The sequence below is a fragment of the Osmerus mordax genome, chromosome 18 (assembly GCF_038355195.1).
Source record: "Osmerus mordax isolate fOsmMor3 chromosome 18, fOsmMor3.pri, whole genome shotgun sequence".
Taxonomy (NCBI): domain Eukaryota; kingdom Metazoa; phylum Chordata; class Actinopteri; order Osmeriformes; family Osmeridae; genus Osmerus; species Osmerus mordax.
The window spans coordinates 11084297-11100883 of record NC_090067.1 but is presented as its reverse complement, the minus strand read 5'-3'; the positions used below and the strand labels follow the sequence as shown (position 1 = coordinate 11100883).

General features: G+C 51.9%; 1 protein-coding gene across 13 annotated transcripts in view; it reads right to left on the bottom strand.

Annotated features, from left to right (window-relative positions):
- Window positions 1-16587, bottom strand: part of clasp2 (cytoplasmic linker associated protein 2) — a 46590-nt gene that overhangs the window by 18462 nt on the left and 11541 nt on the right. For 8 of the 13 annotated variants that reach the window (XM_067255279.1, XM_067255283.1, XM_067255278.1 and 5 more), the window contains exons 7-18: window positions 14547-14617; window positions 6489-6635; window positions 4589-4665; window positions 4366-4458; window positions 3282-3427; window positions 2968-3103; window positions 2703-2773; window positions 2513-2572; window positions 1941-2018; window positions 1644-1811; window positions 1268-1308; window positions 784-936 (exon numbers count right to left, since the gene is read on the bottom strand). In XM_067255279.1, the coding sequence (XP_067111380.1) occupies window positions 784-936; window positions 1268-1308; window positions 1644-1811; window positions 1941-2018; window positions 2513-2572; window positions 2703-2773; window positions 2968-3103; window positions 3282-3427; window positions 4366-4458; window positions 4589-4665; window positions 6489-6635; window positions 14547-14617 (1241 nt within the window). Of the gene's footprint in view, window positions 1-783; window positions 937-1267; window positions 1309-1643; window positions 1812-1940; window positions 2019-2512; window positions 2573-2702; window positions 2774-2967; window positions 3104-3281; window positions 3428-4365; window positions 4459-4588; window positions 4666-6488; window positions 6636-8401; window positions 8543-14546; window positions 14618-16587 lie in introns of those variants that run through there. The other 5 variants (XM_067255287.1, XM_067255289.1, XM_067255290.1 and 2 more) reach the window with 1 other exon arrangement.

The window sequence follows — 16587 nt, the reverse complement described above, 5'->3', positions numbered from 1 at the left end:
AGGTAGAGGAGAGAAGAGAGGCTGTCCAGAGAGACAGGTGTCCTGTATGTCGTGGGCCCCCACATCGCCGTGCAAGTGGAAGACACAACACGTGTGTAAGAGTGTGTGTGTAAGAGTATGTGTGTGTGTGTGTGACCTGCCTCAGCGACCTACAAGTGTCCTGGAGGCTGTCCTGAACCAGACTGCTCCGCCTCTAACCCGTTAAGGAGTAGCGTCACACATATGTGATCGTTCGTAAGCAGGCCCCACAGAGTACCGTCACATGTGTGATTCTGAACATTCCAACCGACTATTTTCCGATAGAGAAAAACTATATGACAAACGCTATAGTATGGCTTCAAAATTTACAATTAGGAGGCTAACAAGTAACACTAGCAGGTAGTAGCATTGCTACGAGTATTATGCTAGGTAACAGAAGCTAACTAAAACTAGCTAGCTTCCGTTTTGGAAAAATAACTCACTCTGGTGGAAGCGTCAGTAATATTTAGAACTCACTCCTTAAAAGGCTAAGAGGCACACTCCCTTCTGTAGCATCTCTTTGATCATGGGGTTCTAACCTGATGTTCCGGAACAACACCCCCCCCCCCCCCCCTCTTTCCCCCCTCGCTAGACAGAACCCAGTGATTATACACACACTCACTGTCAAGTAAAACTCTCCAAATATTGATTTGTTTTTGTCTTTCGACCGATGAGAGTCAATCTGCCTGTCAACTCTGCTTTGTAGACAGGCGTGGTTGCAGCCCGGCCTGATTGGTTGTCTTGCTTGATTGACAGGGCCCTTACCCAGTGAGGAGTAGGAACCGGGATTAAGTCTTCCCGTCCCAACGGGCTGCCCGACGTGCCGGTGCTTTGCCACCGCTGCCGCGTTAACGTCCACATCGCTACGGGAACGCTGCAGGGCGGCCGGGGAAGCCCCGCCCTTTGACCCCGCGGGGACTGAGAGGAGCAGGGGGGGGTGGGGGGGGAGAGGATACACACATCACACACACATGCAGAACACTACGGATACAGTAACAGTGACGCCACAGACACCAAAACATGACGGGTACACGCGACATCACATCCACAGGCCTTCAGCACGCACACACAGCAAGTGTGTGTGTGAGTGCGGGCCAAATACAAACATACATCGCTATATCCACATACAGTCACTGTGCTGGACAGACAAATGTAGAAAAGTGGACAAATGATGAGGGGTGTGCGTGTGTATGTGTGCAAGTGTGTGTATATGTTTACGTGTGTGTGTGTGTGTGCGCGCAGGACTCACCTCTCCCTGGGCCAGCAGACCATTTAGACGTTAGAGGCCGACTGAGGGAAAGAAAGAAAAAAAGAGGTTAAAAAAAACACAGAAAATACACAGGGAAGGGAGGGGGGCTGGGCTGCAGCTGAAAAACAAGAGGTTAAAGGAGAGAGTTGACAAGCGAGGGATGAGGAGAGAAGGACTGAGGAGAGAGGATGAAGAGAGAGGATGAGGGGAGAGGATGAGGGGAGAGGATGAGGGGGGATGATGAGAAGAGAGGATGAGGGGAGAGGGTGAGAGGACAGGATGAGGGTAGAGGATGAGGAGAGGAGAGAGGATGAGGAGGATGAGGGGAGAGGATGAGGAGAGAGGATGAGGGGAGAGGATGAGGGGAGGAGCTTACTTGAGGCTCTCCTGTGAGGAGGAGGAGGAGCGGTCGCTCTGGGGGAGCGAGGCCACACTGCCGGAGCTCCGCAGACACGACTGCAGGCTCTTCTGGTACGACGGCTCCAGGGAGTTGAAGAGAGCGTCCGCCTCCCCTGGAAAGTGGTTCCTCAAACCCCAGTACGCTCTGTGAGGGGGAGGGGGGTTAGTACAGCATGAGGAAGACAGACAGTTTGGGTAAGAGAGAGAGAGAGTGTGTGTGTGTGTGTGGTTCTGTGTGTATGTGTGTATGTATATATGTGTGTGTGTGTCTTACTTGCGGGCCTCTACTCGGGCCTCAGCGTCGGCGTCTCGCAGGCCCTTCTTGATGCTCTCCACCAGCACGGCCGTGTGCCTGAGGAGAGACCACACGTCACGCACCTGCCCCCCGCTGGCCTAAACACAGCTCTCAGACACAGCGCTGGCCTGAACACAGCTCTCAGGCACAGCGCTGGCCTGAACACAGCTCTCAGACACAGCGCTGGCCTGAACACAGCTCTCAGACACAGCGCTGGCCTGAACACAGCTCTCAGGCACAGCGCTGGCCTGAACACAGCTCTCAGGCACAGCGCTGGCCTGAACACAGCTCTCAGGCACAGCGCTGGCCTGAACACAGCTCTCAGGCACAGCGCTGGCCTGAACACAGCTCTCAGGCACAGCGTTGGCCTGAACACAGCTCTCAGACACAGCGCTGGCCTGAACACAGCTCTCAGGCACAGCGCTGGCCTGAACACAGCTCTCAGGCACAGCGCTGGCCTGAACACAGCTCTCAGGCACAGCGCTGGCCTGAACACAGCTCTCAGGCACAGCGCTCCACACAGAACCAACAGTGGGTGAGTCAGTACTGACCGCTCCAGGGAATGAGTCTGCCACTCCTGCAGCAGGAGCTCCAGGAAGTCATAACAGCGCCTAGAGGACAGGAAACACCAGGGGGAAATCAGCTCTTATGAATGACTGTAGGGTCATGGTCCAACATGGTGGCGTTTATGATTCAACCCCAATGAGGCTTGGTATCCATCCTCCACCTCCTCTCTCTTACCTTCGGACGGAGACGGACTTGGAAGTGCAGTTACTGGCGATGAGGGGGATGAGCCTGGGGACATGGGTGTGCTGGAGGGACGGAGCAGGGACCAGACTTACATGAGCACACACTGGTGTTAGCGCCAGAACAGCTCAATAAAACGTGGCTGTACATGTGTTTTAGTGTACAAAGAGAGCCCAGTAAAGTGTTTGTTGGCGTGTATGTGTATCAGGGCATAAAGAGAGCAAGGTAACACGTGTGTGTGTGTGTGTGTGTCACTGACCTTTATGATGAGGCGGATGGCAGACACGCCCGAGGTGGCCATGATTTTGGCACAGTTGGGGATCAGGTTGAAGAGGACTGGGACGATGGCCTCTGCTCCGTGGTCAAACTTGTTGCCCAGTATTGTTGACAGATGGCTAAACACACACACACACACACAAACATACACATGCGCGCACACACACGTAAACATTTGCTGAGTAATACTTGACAGCTATGAAATCAAGCTTGCATGCTGACTCAAGACTCAAAGAAAAGCTGCAGACTAGGCAGGCACACACACACACACACACACACACAGTGTGGGGTACTCACGCCACAGTGATGCAGGCCTCTCGTACGACCTGGGAGCGCAGGTCTTTGGCGGAGAGCTTGAAGGCTCCGTCCAGCAGACGCAGGTGCTGGTAGAAACAATCGTACTCTGTCGCCCCGGCGACCAGTAAGGAGCGGATCTTCTTCATCTGCACACGTGACAGACAGCAAACACAACCAATGAGACGGAAGAAAAGCTCTACCAATCAAGTTCACGAAGTATATGTTCCAATATAGGCAGTAAGATTAAGGGTTAAGTGGTTAGTGGTTAAGGTCAGTGGTTAGGGTAGTTCTAGGTTAAGGTCAGTGGTTGGGGTAGTGCAGGTTAAGGTCAGTGGTTGGGGTAGTCCTAGGTTAAGGTCAGTGGTTGGGGTAGTCCTAGGTTAAGGTCAGTGGTTGGGGTAGTCCTAGGTTAAGGTCAGTGGTTGGGGTAGTGCAGGTTAAGGTCAGTGGTTGGGGTAGTTCTAGGTTAAGGTCAGTGGTTGGGGTAGTGCAGGTTAAGGTCAGTGGTTGGGGTAGTTCTAGGTTAAGGTCAGTGGTTGGGGTAGTTCTAGGTTAAGGTCAGTGGTTGGGGTAGTCCTAGGTTAAGGTCAGTGGTTGGGGTAGTTCTAGGTTAAGGTCAGTGGTTGGGGTAGTTCTAGGTTAAGGTCAGTGGTTGGGGTAGTTCTAGGTTAAGGTCAGTGGTTGGGGTAGTTCTAGGTTAAGGTCAGTGGTTGGGGTAGTTCTAGGTTAAGGTCAGTGGTTGGGGTAGTTCCAGGTTAAGGTCAGTGGTTGGGGTAGTTCTAGGTTAAGGTCAGTGGTTGGGGTAGTTCTAGGTTAAGGTCAGTGGTTGGGGTAGTTCTAGGTTAAGGTCAGTGGTTGGGGTAGTTCTAGGTTAAGGTCAGTGGTTGGGGTAGTTCTAGGTTAAGGTCAGTGGTTGGGGTAGTCCTAGGTTAAGGTCAGTGGTTGGGGTAGTCCTAGGTTAAGGTCAGTGGTTGGGGTAGTCCTAGGTTAAGGTCAGTGGTTGGGCTAGTTCTAGGTTAAGGTCAGTGGTTGGGGTAGTTCTAGGTTAAGGTCAGTGGTTGGGGTAAAGGCATGTGTGACTCACAGCAGCGGCTCTCTGGTCCCAGTCGTGTTTGTCATCGGAGCATATCTCCCGGATCTTGTTCAGGTTGTCCTCCAGATCCCGAGAGGAGTAGATCTGACAGAGACCATGTCACATGCTCACGTCACATGACCATGTCACATGATCGCCAAGGTGACACTCCAGGAGGAATTTTCAGACAGTCTGGCCTACATAGTGTGTGTCTGTGAGTGTGTGTGTGTGTTACCTGTACAGTGGGGACATCCGTGAAAGCCTTGATAAAGTCTTCTTCATCCATGCCCCCAGCACCTTCCTTCGATGAACCTGAAAAACACAGTGGTCAGTGTGTGTGTGTGTGCGCGTGTGTGAGAAAGTGTGTGCGCGAGCATGAGAGTAAAAGGGTTCAATCTAGGAAACATGGATATGATTGAACGAGTTCTTTCGCCAACCAACAACACGCACATCCCCTTCTCTCACCCTGCATCACTAATGGACTTCCTGTCAGTAATGGACCTGTCAATCATGACTCCTAGATGGCTGGCACAAGGAGAGCAGGGCCACGCCCCTGGACTGGGGAGAGGGAAGAAAGGCAGGGAGGAGGAGGGCCACCAGAGGAGAGGAGGGGGAACATGAGAAGGGAAAGAGCAGGAGTAATGGGGAAGATTGGGGGAGGAGGGGAAAGTAGGGGACGGCCATTTGGGATGGGAGGCAGGAGTGGAGGGTGGAAGCTGACAGCGGAAATCTAATCTCTCTCTCTCTCCTCTCTCTCTCTCTCTCTCTCTCTCCTCTCTCTCTCTCTCTCTCTCTCTCTCTCTCTCTCTCTCTCTCTCTCTCTCTCTCTCTCTCTCCCAGGGCTAGTTTCCCTTTTCAGCTGGTGTCAGTCAGATACAGTATCTCTATCAAAACAGTCCCATAAAGAGCTGTGCCAATCGATGTAAACCATTAACTGCTAACAAACTTTGTTAAATTTTTTAACAAGTCCTTCAAGCTGAGGGAGAGATGTAGACCGGCTCTCTAAAGAGGACTGAGTCTGAGGTGTGTGGTGAGGTCACTGCTCAGCCCAGCTCTCTGTGTCTGGAGCCTTGAGGGCCTGTGTTTCCAGACCGCTTTCAAGCACCAACATCCTCCTTGGCGAAGGCGAGTCGCTGGACGTTCGGATCTTAGTGCTGGGAGCACTACGCATCTCTCTGTTCTCCATTTGCAAGTAGGCCTGGTTCTCTGTTCTGTTCCCTTCTCTCTCTGTTCTTACTGTCAAGGGCTCTGCGTGGGCGGACGCTAATCTAAACGCTAATGAGGCTACCGCGGGCCGCTAGCATGCTAGGAACCACGCTAACCCGGACTGTGGTAGAAACAGGGTTAATGGAGAGCCTGTTCAAATAGCAAACGCCTGGGGCAGGATATTACTGAGGTTTTCCCATCACTGGCATGGCTGGCCCCTCTCCTGTCACTGTGCAACATGACTATATCTGGGAGGCCCTGGTCGCTAGTGCATACAGCCATAAATGTCAACTAGTCAGAGCAAGGGAAACAGTACTGGTTGGCCTTTAAAGGGTCATGAGGGTTTTTTCATCCAGTGTCAGTTGACTCAGTCAGCAAAGATAGAAGCACAGTCGACATGCTTCAATAGGGAGCCTCGTAGACAGTTCCGGAACAAAAAAGTGATCTTCTTCCTCCAGTCAGAGCTAGAGATACCCAAGCTGACACAGTTGACGTACTGTGTGTGTGTGTGTGTGTGTTTGTGTGTACATTTATGAGTATAGCAGTGGTGTACTGTTATAGATACAATTGAACAATCAGCCCTGAATGGACTGCCTAGCCGTGGGAACAGTTCCTCCTCTGATAGAGATGGAGGGATCAATGGAACGGCTCGTCTGCCAGCAACAGCCTCCTCAGTCTCGTACTGCGACAGCAGAGAAGAGAGAGGAGGGGAGAGAGTCGAGAGAAGAGAGACCAAAAGCCGGTAGGATGGTATTCTACTGGAGTGATATCTTATCAGATTTCATACGCAACATCAATGAAACCCGGATATCACGGTCCTGATGAGACATGAAAGTGTCTCAGAACTCAAAATAACCAGAGCGCTGCTCCTTCTACCATCCCTTACTGCATAAGAGAGTCAAACGGTGTGTGTGTGTGTGTGTGCTTACCCATCTTGGCAGAGCCCGTGGCGCTGGGCCGGCGGGCTGAGGAGGGCTCTGCAGTCTTCTTGGGGACTTTGGGAACCTTGAAGGCAGCCTGAGCTGAAGACGGCCGGTTCCCGTCCACACTGTCGTCGTCACCGTCAAAACTGCGGTCTGCAGGAGGGGGAGGAGTTAGACGGAGGTCATGTGATCTTCAGGAACATGTTTGTTAGGAGGAAGGAGACATGGGGGATCAGAGTGAATTACACAAGTGCACCACTCTGACTGTTGCAAAGGGCTGATTAAGAAAACAGAGGATTGACGGGAGGTGGGGGGGGGGGGAGAAAAGAGAGTTTAAGAAGGAAGGGAGGTTCCTGGCCCAAGCTTGGTCAGGATCAGTAATCAATACTAATTAGAACATGAGGCTTCAGGCCAGGAGGTGAATGCTGCTCAGGCTTACCAAACTCTTAAACACACACACAACATGCAGACACACACACACACAACATGCAGACACACACACACACAACTTACAGACACACACACAACATGCAGACACACACACACAACATGCAGACACACACACACACAACATACAGACACACACACACACAACATACAGACACACACACACAACATACAGACACACACACACACACAACATACAGACACACACACAACATGCAGACACACACACAACATACAGACACACACACAACATGCAGACACACACAACATACAGTCACACATAACATACAGACACTTACACACACGTAAACTCCCACACTCCAAACAAATTGCATACACACACACACAAATCATACAAGCGTACACACACACTCACACTACATACAGACACACATGCACACATGCACACTCCCACAAAACAAAATGCACACAAAAATATGTACACACACACAAAGAGCTGGCAGTTAAGACATCCGCCCACTCATCCACTGACAGAGGCTGGAGAGAGACTATGTTAGCGTGCTAGCAGTAACACAGTCTCTCTCCAGCCTCTATGTTAGCGTGCTAGCAGTTACACAGTCTCTCTCCAGCCTCTATGTTAGTGTGCTAGCAGTAACACAGTCTCTCTCCAGCCTCTATGTTAGTGTACTAGCAGTAACACAGTCTCTCTACAGCCTCTATGTTAGTGTGCTAGCAGTAACACAGTCTCTCTCCAGCCTCTATGTTAGTGTGCTAGCAGTAACACAGTCTCTCTCCAGCCTTTATGTTAGTGTGCTAGCAGTAACACAGTCTCTCTCCAGCCTCTATGTTAGTGTGCTAGCAGTAACACAGTCTCTCTCCAGCCTTTATGTTAGTGTGCTAGCAGTAACACAGTCTCTCTCCAGCCTCTATGTTAGTGTGCTAGCAGTAACGCTTACAGTCTCCCTCCAGGTTTAGAGGAAGGACTGCACACACTCATCGACTAGGCTGTCTTTCTCCTGCCCCACGTTCACCTGGCCATTTGGCCTGGCTCACGCACAAGCTAGGAGGTAAAGATGAAAGAGCTGGCACTGAAATGTAGTCTTTCTCCTGTCGCTGTGACAACCACTGAGCATTACGGAGATATGCAGCAAAGCCACCACCCTGATCCCCACACACACACACACACACCCGTACGGCCGGTCAACAAGGTCTGAAACATCAATAAATCTGCAGAAATTGCATGCCCGTCAGCAGTCTTTATTCTGCCACGCACCAACGCATACAGACTGTGACTAGCACCACACACAGCACTGCAGGTTCACTGCATATGACAGTAAACACAAATCCGTACATGAGAACGTACACACACACACACACACACACACACACACACACACACACACACACACACACACACACACACACACACACACACACACACACACACACACACACACACACACACACACACACACACACACACACACCCCGGGGCCCTGCCCTGCACTCACAGTCACAGATCTTTTTGCAGATGAGGCGCCTCATGCCGTCTGGAGGTCGGGGTTTTGGGGAGCCCCTCTTTGCTCTGTCCCCGTACCCCAACACACGCGCTACGCAAACACACGCCTCGCTGCAGAACACCGGCTACACACACACACACACCTCCGTCTCATATCTGAAGAACCATCCACCCATACCACTGACGGCATTCTCTCTCTTCCCTTCTCTCTCCCTCCCTCTCTCCCTTTCTGTCTTCCTCTCGCTCGCATCTCCCCTCCCCTCTGTGCCCAGGCAGCCAGTCAGCAGGAAGATGACATCATTGGGTAACAGCCAGTGCGGAGGCAGGGCTGCGAGTGTGTGTGTAGGGATGTGTGTGTGTGTGAGTGTACATATGTGTGCGTCTGTGTGTGACACCTCTGGAATATTAACAAGGTTTCTGGGTTCTGGCAGACCCACTCATTATCATCGACTGGCACGCACAGCAACAACTACACAACACACACTATCCATTTTGTCTGTCATTATGATTATATTGCAATGTACCTTACACGCATAGGTCAAGTCCTGCCTAGCAACACACACAAATACACACACAGAACAAAGAGCGAGAGGGCAGTGGCAGGAGAGGGGGGAGGGGAGACAGATCAGGAGGAGAGGGGAGACAGATCAGGACGAGAGGGGGATGGGGGGGAGACAGATCAGGAGGAGCGGGGAAAGCCACACCCCTCCAGCTGAGGCCTGCTCCTTGACAACAGGCCGTCCCTCACACAGAGGCCCCCCCCCCCCCCCCCCCCGGCAGCATCGCAAGCTACCTGCCTGAGAGCCAGGAACCAGGGCTGTGACATCATCAGGGTCGCAGGGTCAGAGGTTAACAGGCTGGGGTGGGAGAGGTGAGCCCGGACAGAGCCAGATCGGTCCCGTTAGAGCCGTCTGATGATGCAGCTCATCATCAGCCGGCCGTGTTCACGGAGCTATTAGAAACCAAAGGGACAGTCTGTGGTCTGTCTTTGCTTTGATTAGCGGTGTTAGCATCTCCAGCCCCACCCCTCCCCCCCCTGGTAGGGCGTGTCTGTGTGAAGGGCACAGAGAAGACACGAGGGAGAGAGAGAGAAACAGAGATACAGGAAAGATAAGTGAGATAGAGGGGGGTCCTTCACAGGGAGAGAACTGCACAGGCTGTTACCATGGTGACCTGTAGAGACCATATCCTCAGGGGAGGGGACTAGAGCAGCGATCAGAAAATCGCACCTATGCACACGCACACAAACACACCAACCAACATTAGATGTAACAAATAGCTCGTTAACTTGGACATGGGAGTTCCCAGCCATCATGGGGGGAATTAAGGCTTACTGCTGGATGCAATCATACCCACCAGCACCACATGACAAAATATATCTCATCATGGCGACAAGAGCGCAAGAAGAAAAAAACATGCATTTGCACACACATGCAGAGTGAACAGTCACAGTCTTTGCCTCACAGAAAAGAATTCGCACACTGTTGCCATGGAAACTCCATCCAGAGATTCCCTCCCTTTTCAGTCAGGGAGTCGAAAAGAAACAGATGGAGAAAAAGAAGGGGTGAAAGATGGAGGGAGACGACTGTCTTACAAACGTCTATTCTGAGAATCTACACCTGGAATGACCCGGCAGGGAATGAAAAGCGGTTATTTTAATAGCTTAGTGATATCAAGACGGGAGGTTGTTAGGTTGATACTAGTTACAGGTCTGGTGTATCAGCTGTGGTACGAACAGGATCTGTAATGCTGTGTACCTCTCACCGCCTTCACCAACAGAACAGCCCTCAGAACACTCAGCATTTAGAATCCCTCTGCTGGGTCACATTCTAGAATAGAAATACAGCAATATTCTGATTCCTAATCATACTTAGACCAAATGATAAACCAGCAATATTCTCTCATTGCCGTGTAGGCTTATTCAAAAAGCTGTAAAAGGAGGCTTATTCACAGGATTATTCAAAAAAGCTATGAATTTAATAAAAGCAGGTGTCGTCCGATGTTTCAACCAATCAACCGAGGCTTGTAGTTCTGCTATAGAAGACCTGCTGACTTCAACGTGACCCTCCAAATCTCTCAAAGGAAATATGAATAAACCCACGCACAGTGCGCACATACACAGAAACACGTACCAAACTGCCCAATCCCTAATCCATGTGAGAATAATCCCAGAGATATTCCCAGGCCAGAGGGTAAATATAATCCGTCCAAACATACAGTGTGGATGAGAACAGTACAGTCAGGCCCAGAGGTGAAAGCAGGTTTCTAAGGTGCCTAACACGCCCACGGTGTCAGTCCCAGTGCAGCCACTGGGGGGCAGCACATGGTGTCAGTTGCTGTTCGGCCACTGGGGGGCAGCACATGGTGTCAGTCCCAGTGCAGCCACTGGGGGGCAGCACATGGTGTCAGTCACGTCAACACAAACTCCCGTGTGACTCAGTCTGCATCTGAGACACACAAACCAAGTCACACAGAGACAGACCTGTGTGTGTGTGCGTGTGTGTGTGTGTATGAAGGGAAAACGTAGAAGACAGCATGGATGAAGTTGCGGTCTGGTGAGTGTGTGTTAGACGGGACACACAGTACTGTGTGTTCCAGTCAGACTGGTGTGTTATGAAACTTGACATTCTATCAGAGGCCCCAAAAACAGCCAATGGTACGATGAGGGTTATGGCTGGAATCTGAACATTGGGTAAACACGTCAAATTGTCTCACACAGGGACAACAGGCCCTTCTGTGTGTGTGTGTGTGTACCACCAACACACATCTGGTATTCTGCACTAACGTCTAGGAGCACAAGCATACGTTACATATTTCCGGCGTGACACACACAGAAATAGAACCAGAACATGCAAACCAGTTTCTCACAGCGCTACACGGATCATCCCCACAGGCCAATAAACACCACTAATCAATACACACTGATACACACATCAAGCTAACACACACACCTGCCTAGGCTACTTCTGCACTCCTAGTATATTACACAGACCCAGCAGGAGTCAGGTGGCTGAGCGGTGAGGGAATCGGGCTAGTAATCCGAAGGTTGCCAGTTCGATTCCCGGTCATGCCAACTGACGTTGTGTCCTTGGGCAAGGCACTTCACCCTCCTTGCCTCGGGGGAATGTCCCTGTATTCACTGTAAGTCGCTCTGGATAAGAGCGTCTGCTATATGACTAAATGTAAATAGCACTGCCCTTCAATCTAAACAAACAAGGAATAGGCCTACTTCTCCTGTCTGTGTTACAGCTGTAGCAGTGCAGGTGCAGGCTGGGGTGGAGATGCCCAGGCTGGGTGGAGATGCCCAGGCTGGGTGGAGATGCCCAGGCTGGGTGGAGATGCCCAGGCTGGGTGGAGATGCCCAGGCTGGGCTCACATCAGAGAGCAGAAGACCAACAGAGGTGCCAGGCCTCTCTGACATGGCCCACATCCACCCCTAGCTCACAGAGACTATCTTCACAAAGCCAAACATACGCTTAAAAAAGACACACTGTCACCCCACCCCCCCCACCCCCCCCTCCTCCACACACACAGCTAATATGAGCCTCCCCATATCCAGGCTTGGGAAAAAGGGATAAACCATAATACTAAAAATGAAAGCTTAACCGCGGCAACCGAGCTCGCCTGGGAAACGGGGTCATGGTTCTTTCTGCAGAGACGGAGACGCACTGAGGCAGAACGAGCTGTCTGTGAAGGGCTGCTCTGTGTGTGTGTGTGTGTGTCTGTGAGGGTCTGTGTGTGTGTGTCTGTGAGGGTCTGTGTGTGTGTGTCTGTGAGGGTCTGTGTGTGTGTGTCTGTGAGGGTCTGTGTGTGTGTGTCTGTGAGGGTCTGTGTGTGTGTCTGTGAGGGTCTGTGTGTGTGTCTGTGAGGGTCTGTGTGTGTGTGTCTGTGAGGGTCTGTGTGTGTGTGTCTGTGAGGGTCTGTGTGTGTGTGTGTGTGTCTCACTGTCAACAACGCAAAAAGCTAACCAGTCGATGTAGACTGCCTGCACAGGGCCAGTTTGCAGTGCACTAACTCTCTCAGGGCTGCCATGGTTACTGTGAGTGTGTGTGAGAGACCGGATAGCATGAGAATGAGCCCGGTGGTGTTGACATGCTTCACTTTCAATGCACCAGAACCTGCCGCCCCACGCAGGAGAAACACTACCTCTTCCCTTGCAACAGTCTTAATTAAGCTCCTAAAAGGAGACATGCTGTCCTACCTGCCGCCATGACAACACACACCTGACCTACTAAGAGAGAGAGAGATGATAGGGAGGAAGAAAGGAAGAGATTAGAGCGAGATGATAGAGAGGTACGATACAAGGGTAAACAGAGCTAAGCTTGAAGGGGTCGAGAGAGGTAGAGAAAGATAGACAGAGGTAGAGAGAGGTTCTAGTGTAGCGAACACCCAGCACAGGATAATGAGCACTTAGCACTCTCAACATAAGCTGATTTCTCTCCAAAACCATATGCTTGCATGTTTGTGTGTCCCATCCACATTTAGATGAGCTTACACACACACACGCCACAAAATACATTTGTGCACGCACACACACACACACTCACCGTCTCCCTCATCCCCGACCACCATCGGAACAATGCATAATGCGCTTCTCCTGCTTTCGTAGGTCTTCTACTGCCTTCTCTAATCTGTGTGGTTTGCTGGTTCTCCTCCCAGATCCTTCTCTCTTTCTCCTCCCTCTCTCCCTGTCACGCTGGATCAGTGAGGGCCAGTGACAGGCACAGCTCTGTGGCCCTGCTACTGCAGACCTCATTCAACTCTCTCTCTCTCACTCTCCCTCTATCCCACACTTCCTCCCCCCATCTCTCCCTCTCTTAGTCCTGCCGCTCTCTCCCTCTAGCCCTGCCTCCCTCCCTCCCCCTCTCTGTCTCCCTCTAGCCCTCCCTCTCTCCCCCCCTCTCTGTCTCCCTCTAGCCCTCCCTCTCCCTCCCTCCCCCCCCCCCCCTCTCTCTCTCTCCCCATATCCTCCCCTTTCTTTCTCTCCTTGCCTTAGTCTCTCACCAGCAGCTGTGTTGGACCTTCAGAATGAGACCCCTTCAAACTGAGAGGAATGAGGACAGTGTGTGTGTGTGTGTGTGTGTGACACTGAGTGGGTGAGACAAAAAACCAGCATGCAGTTTGGCCCACAGACAGACACACACCCCTTTCCCAGTCTGACGATGTCCTGCATGTTTTACTAGCAGCCAAAAGCACAGGCAGCTGTACACCACACAGGACAGAGGCCTGATACAAGCAGCCCTGGTCCCTAACTGTCTCTCCTAGCTCCTAACTGTGTGTCCTAGCTCCAGGGAGGGCACATCCCTACCAGGCCTGTTAAGGGCTCAGATCTGGATCTAAACCCCAGGCAGGAGAGAGTTAAGGCCCATTCCAACCCCCCCCCCACCCCACCCTCCCGGTGCCACCGGAGATGGTATCGTAGCAACGACCCCCCCTCCCACCCCTCTCCGCCACCCTAAGCACTCTCCCTCTCAGGCTAAACAAGCAAGTAAACAGGGCTGCTGCAAAACAGGCTAACTTCTATCAGCACTCACACAGGGAGAGAGAGGCCATCACAAGCCCTCATACAGCCTCCACTAACACTCTTCCTGTTGTGACCACGCTGTCAGGCTGCAGAGTCCCTCCAGCCAGACTGCCCTGGAGCAGAGCTCCGGCCTGGACACCCCAGCCAGACTGCCCTGGAGCAGAGCTCCGGCCTGGACACTCCAGCCAGACTGCCCTGGAGCAGAGCTCCGGCCTGGACACTCCAGCCAGACTGCCCTGGAGCAGAGCTCCGGCCTGGAGACCCCAGCCAGACTGCCCTGGAGCAGAGCTCCGGCCTGGAGACCCCAGCTCCCCTCATCTAGAACACCAGTAATCCTACTGGCCCTTCTGAGCTGGGGCCTTCCGGCCTACCAGCCCCAGCTACAGACACAAACCAGATGCACACACACACACAGCTTGTATGCATAACAAACAAGCTAGCATGGATATAGATTGAAGATGTAAATGAATGACATTAGGTGTTCTTTCTTGACACCAACTGTGTCTCTCCTAGCTAGGAGATGAGAGACTATGTCAGGTGAGGGTGTGCAGGGGGGGGGGGGGGGGGGGAGGTTAGGGTCAGAGCAGGGTAGCAGAATTCAAACAGGACTGACCATGACTAGGGCTGAGAGCCATGTTCCCAGAATTCAACGCTTCATCAAACCGCCCAAATATCGTCTGCAACCTGCAACAAAAGAACACACATACAGGAGAGGTTAGACCACGTGCACACCAGTCACAACGTAACACAAAAAACACATCACTGCCAAGGTGATACATCGCAACACACACACACACCAACATACACGAATGTACACATCCACCTACACACAGAGCATCTGTAGGATGAGGAGGCAGAGACTAGGCAGCATCAGCACATTACATTTTACATTTAGTCATTTAGCAGACGCTCTTATCCAGAGCGACTTACAGTAAGTACAGGGACATTCCCCCTGAGGCAAGTAGGGTGAAGTGCCTTGCCCAAGGGCACAACGTCATTTGGCGCAGCCGGGAATCGAACCTGTAACCTTCAGATTACTAGCCCAACTCCCTCACCGCTCAGCCACCTGACTCCCTATCATCACCTAGCATCAGCACATGTAGGCCGTCTGGCTGAGACAGGGGTGGGTGTGTCTCCAGTCACGCTAGTCACACCAGCCTTCAGCCTTCATTCAGACAGGAGCACAGCCTGGATACCAACATCAGCCCCCCCAGAACCACACACATCCGAGCCTAAAGAGGTGCTAATTACAGTGAAAACAGTCATCATGCTCACATTTATTCATACACATGTTCGTTAATCCTAATATTAACAACCCCAGACGCCAGGCAGCATTACAGCAGGGCTGAGAGCCCTTCGTCTCGTGACAGAATAAGATGGTCTGGTGAAATGAAGGCACACACGTACCACACAGCCTGCGACAACGCACACACACAGTTTATTCGGTTGCATCTGCTCCAGCGATACAAGCAAAGAAGCGACAAAACATCCTCAATGTCACACAACCTGTGTGTGTGTGTGTGTGTGTGTGTGTGTGAGAGAGAGAGTAACGATACACACCGTCCTCTGTAAGTCTGCCAGACAGTCCAAACCCCCCAGGCAGCTAAGCTGTTTTGATTACTGACGATTAGCGTAGCGTGTCCTTAGCTGCGTAGCACATCCACACTCCTCTCTCCCCCGTCTTTTCGCTAGTCTACATTAGCCCTGTCGTTAGGCTTTCCTGCTCTCTCTGACAGCGCCCTACACGATGCCCTAGTTAGCGTGTAGTGCTAAGATCTCCATACGGGCTGGAGGATCGAAAAGGGCAGGTTACTGCGTAGCGTAGCCGTCGCTGTAACGATAGTGACACACTGAGTCCTCTACTCCCCTCTGCTCTTTGTGTCCAACATGGTGCAGTGGCTCTGAGATGGAGGGAGGGGAGAGGGGAGATGAGAGGAGGGAGGGAGAAAGAGAGAGGAGGAGGGAGGGAGGGAGGGAGAGGAGGAGGGGTTACAGAGAGAGAAAACAGAGAGAAACAACAGGGGACCAGTGCATTAAACGGCGTGAAGTAGGCACACGACCAGGAACCACCCACCATCTCACACACACACCTCAAAGAGAGGGTGTGGGGGCTTAAATCTGAGAAAAGTGCTGTGTGTGTGCGTGTGTTTTTGTCGGTGTTTTTGTCTGACGTCTGGAACGCCAGCGAAGAGCCTAGCAGGGCCATGTGGGGAGACAGCAGAGATTCTGTTACCCTTTACATAACCTCCCTTACAGACACACACACTCAGAGGGGGAGGGGCCACAGTCAGGGCTCGAAATTAACGGCGTCCCGGGGATGATGAAAAAGATGTCTGGGACAGTTCAACACAGACCGCGGGACGATAGACCATAACAATATAAAATGCATACACCAGTGGTTCTCTCTCTCTCTCTCTCACTCTCTCTCACACTCTCTCTCTCACTCTCTCACTCTCACTCTCTCACTCTCTCACTCTCTCACTCTCACTCTCTCACTCTCTCACTCTCTACTCCCTCCCTTTCCCTCTTCTTCCTCCCCCTCCTTCAGTCAGTCTCCTGACATGGGGGTTCCTACTAGACTTATGATTCTCAGTCCCTTTTCTCCACCCTCTCGTCTCTATCGCTCCGTCCTTCCTCAGCTCCTTTCCTTCAGT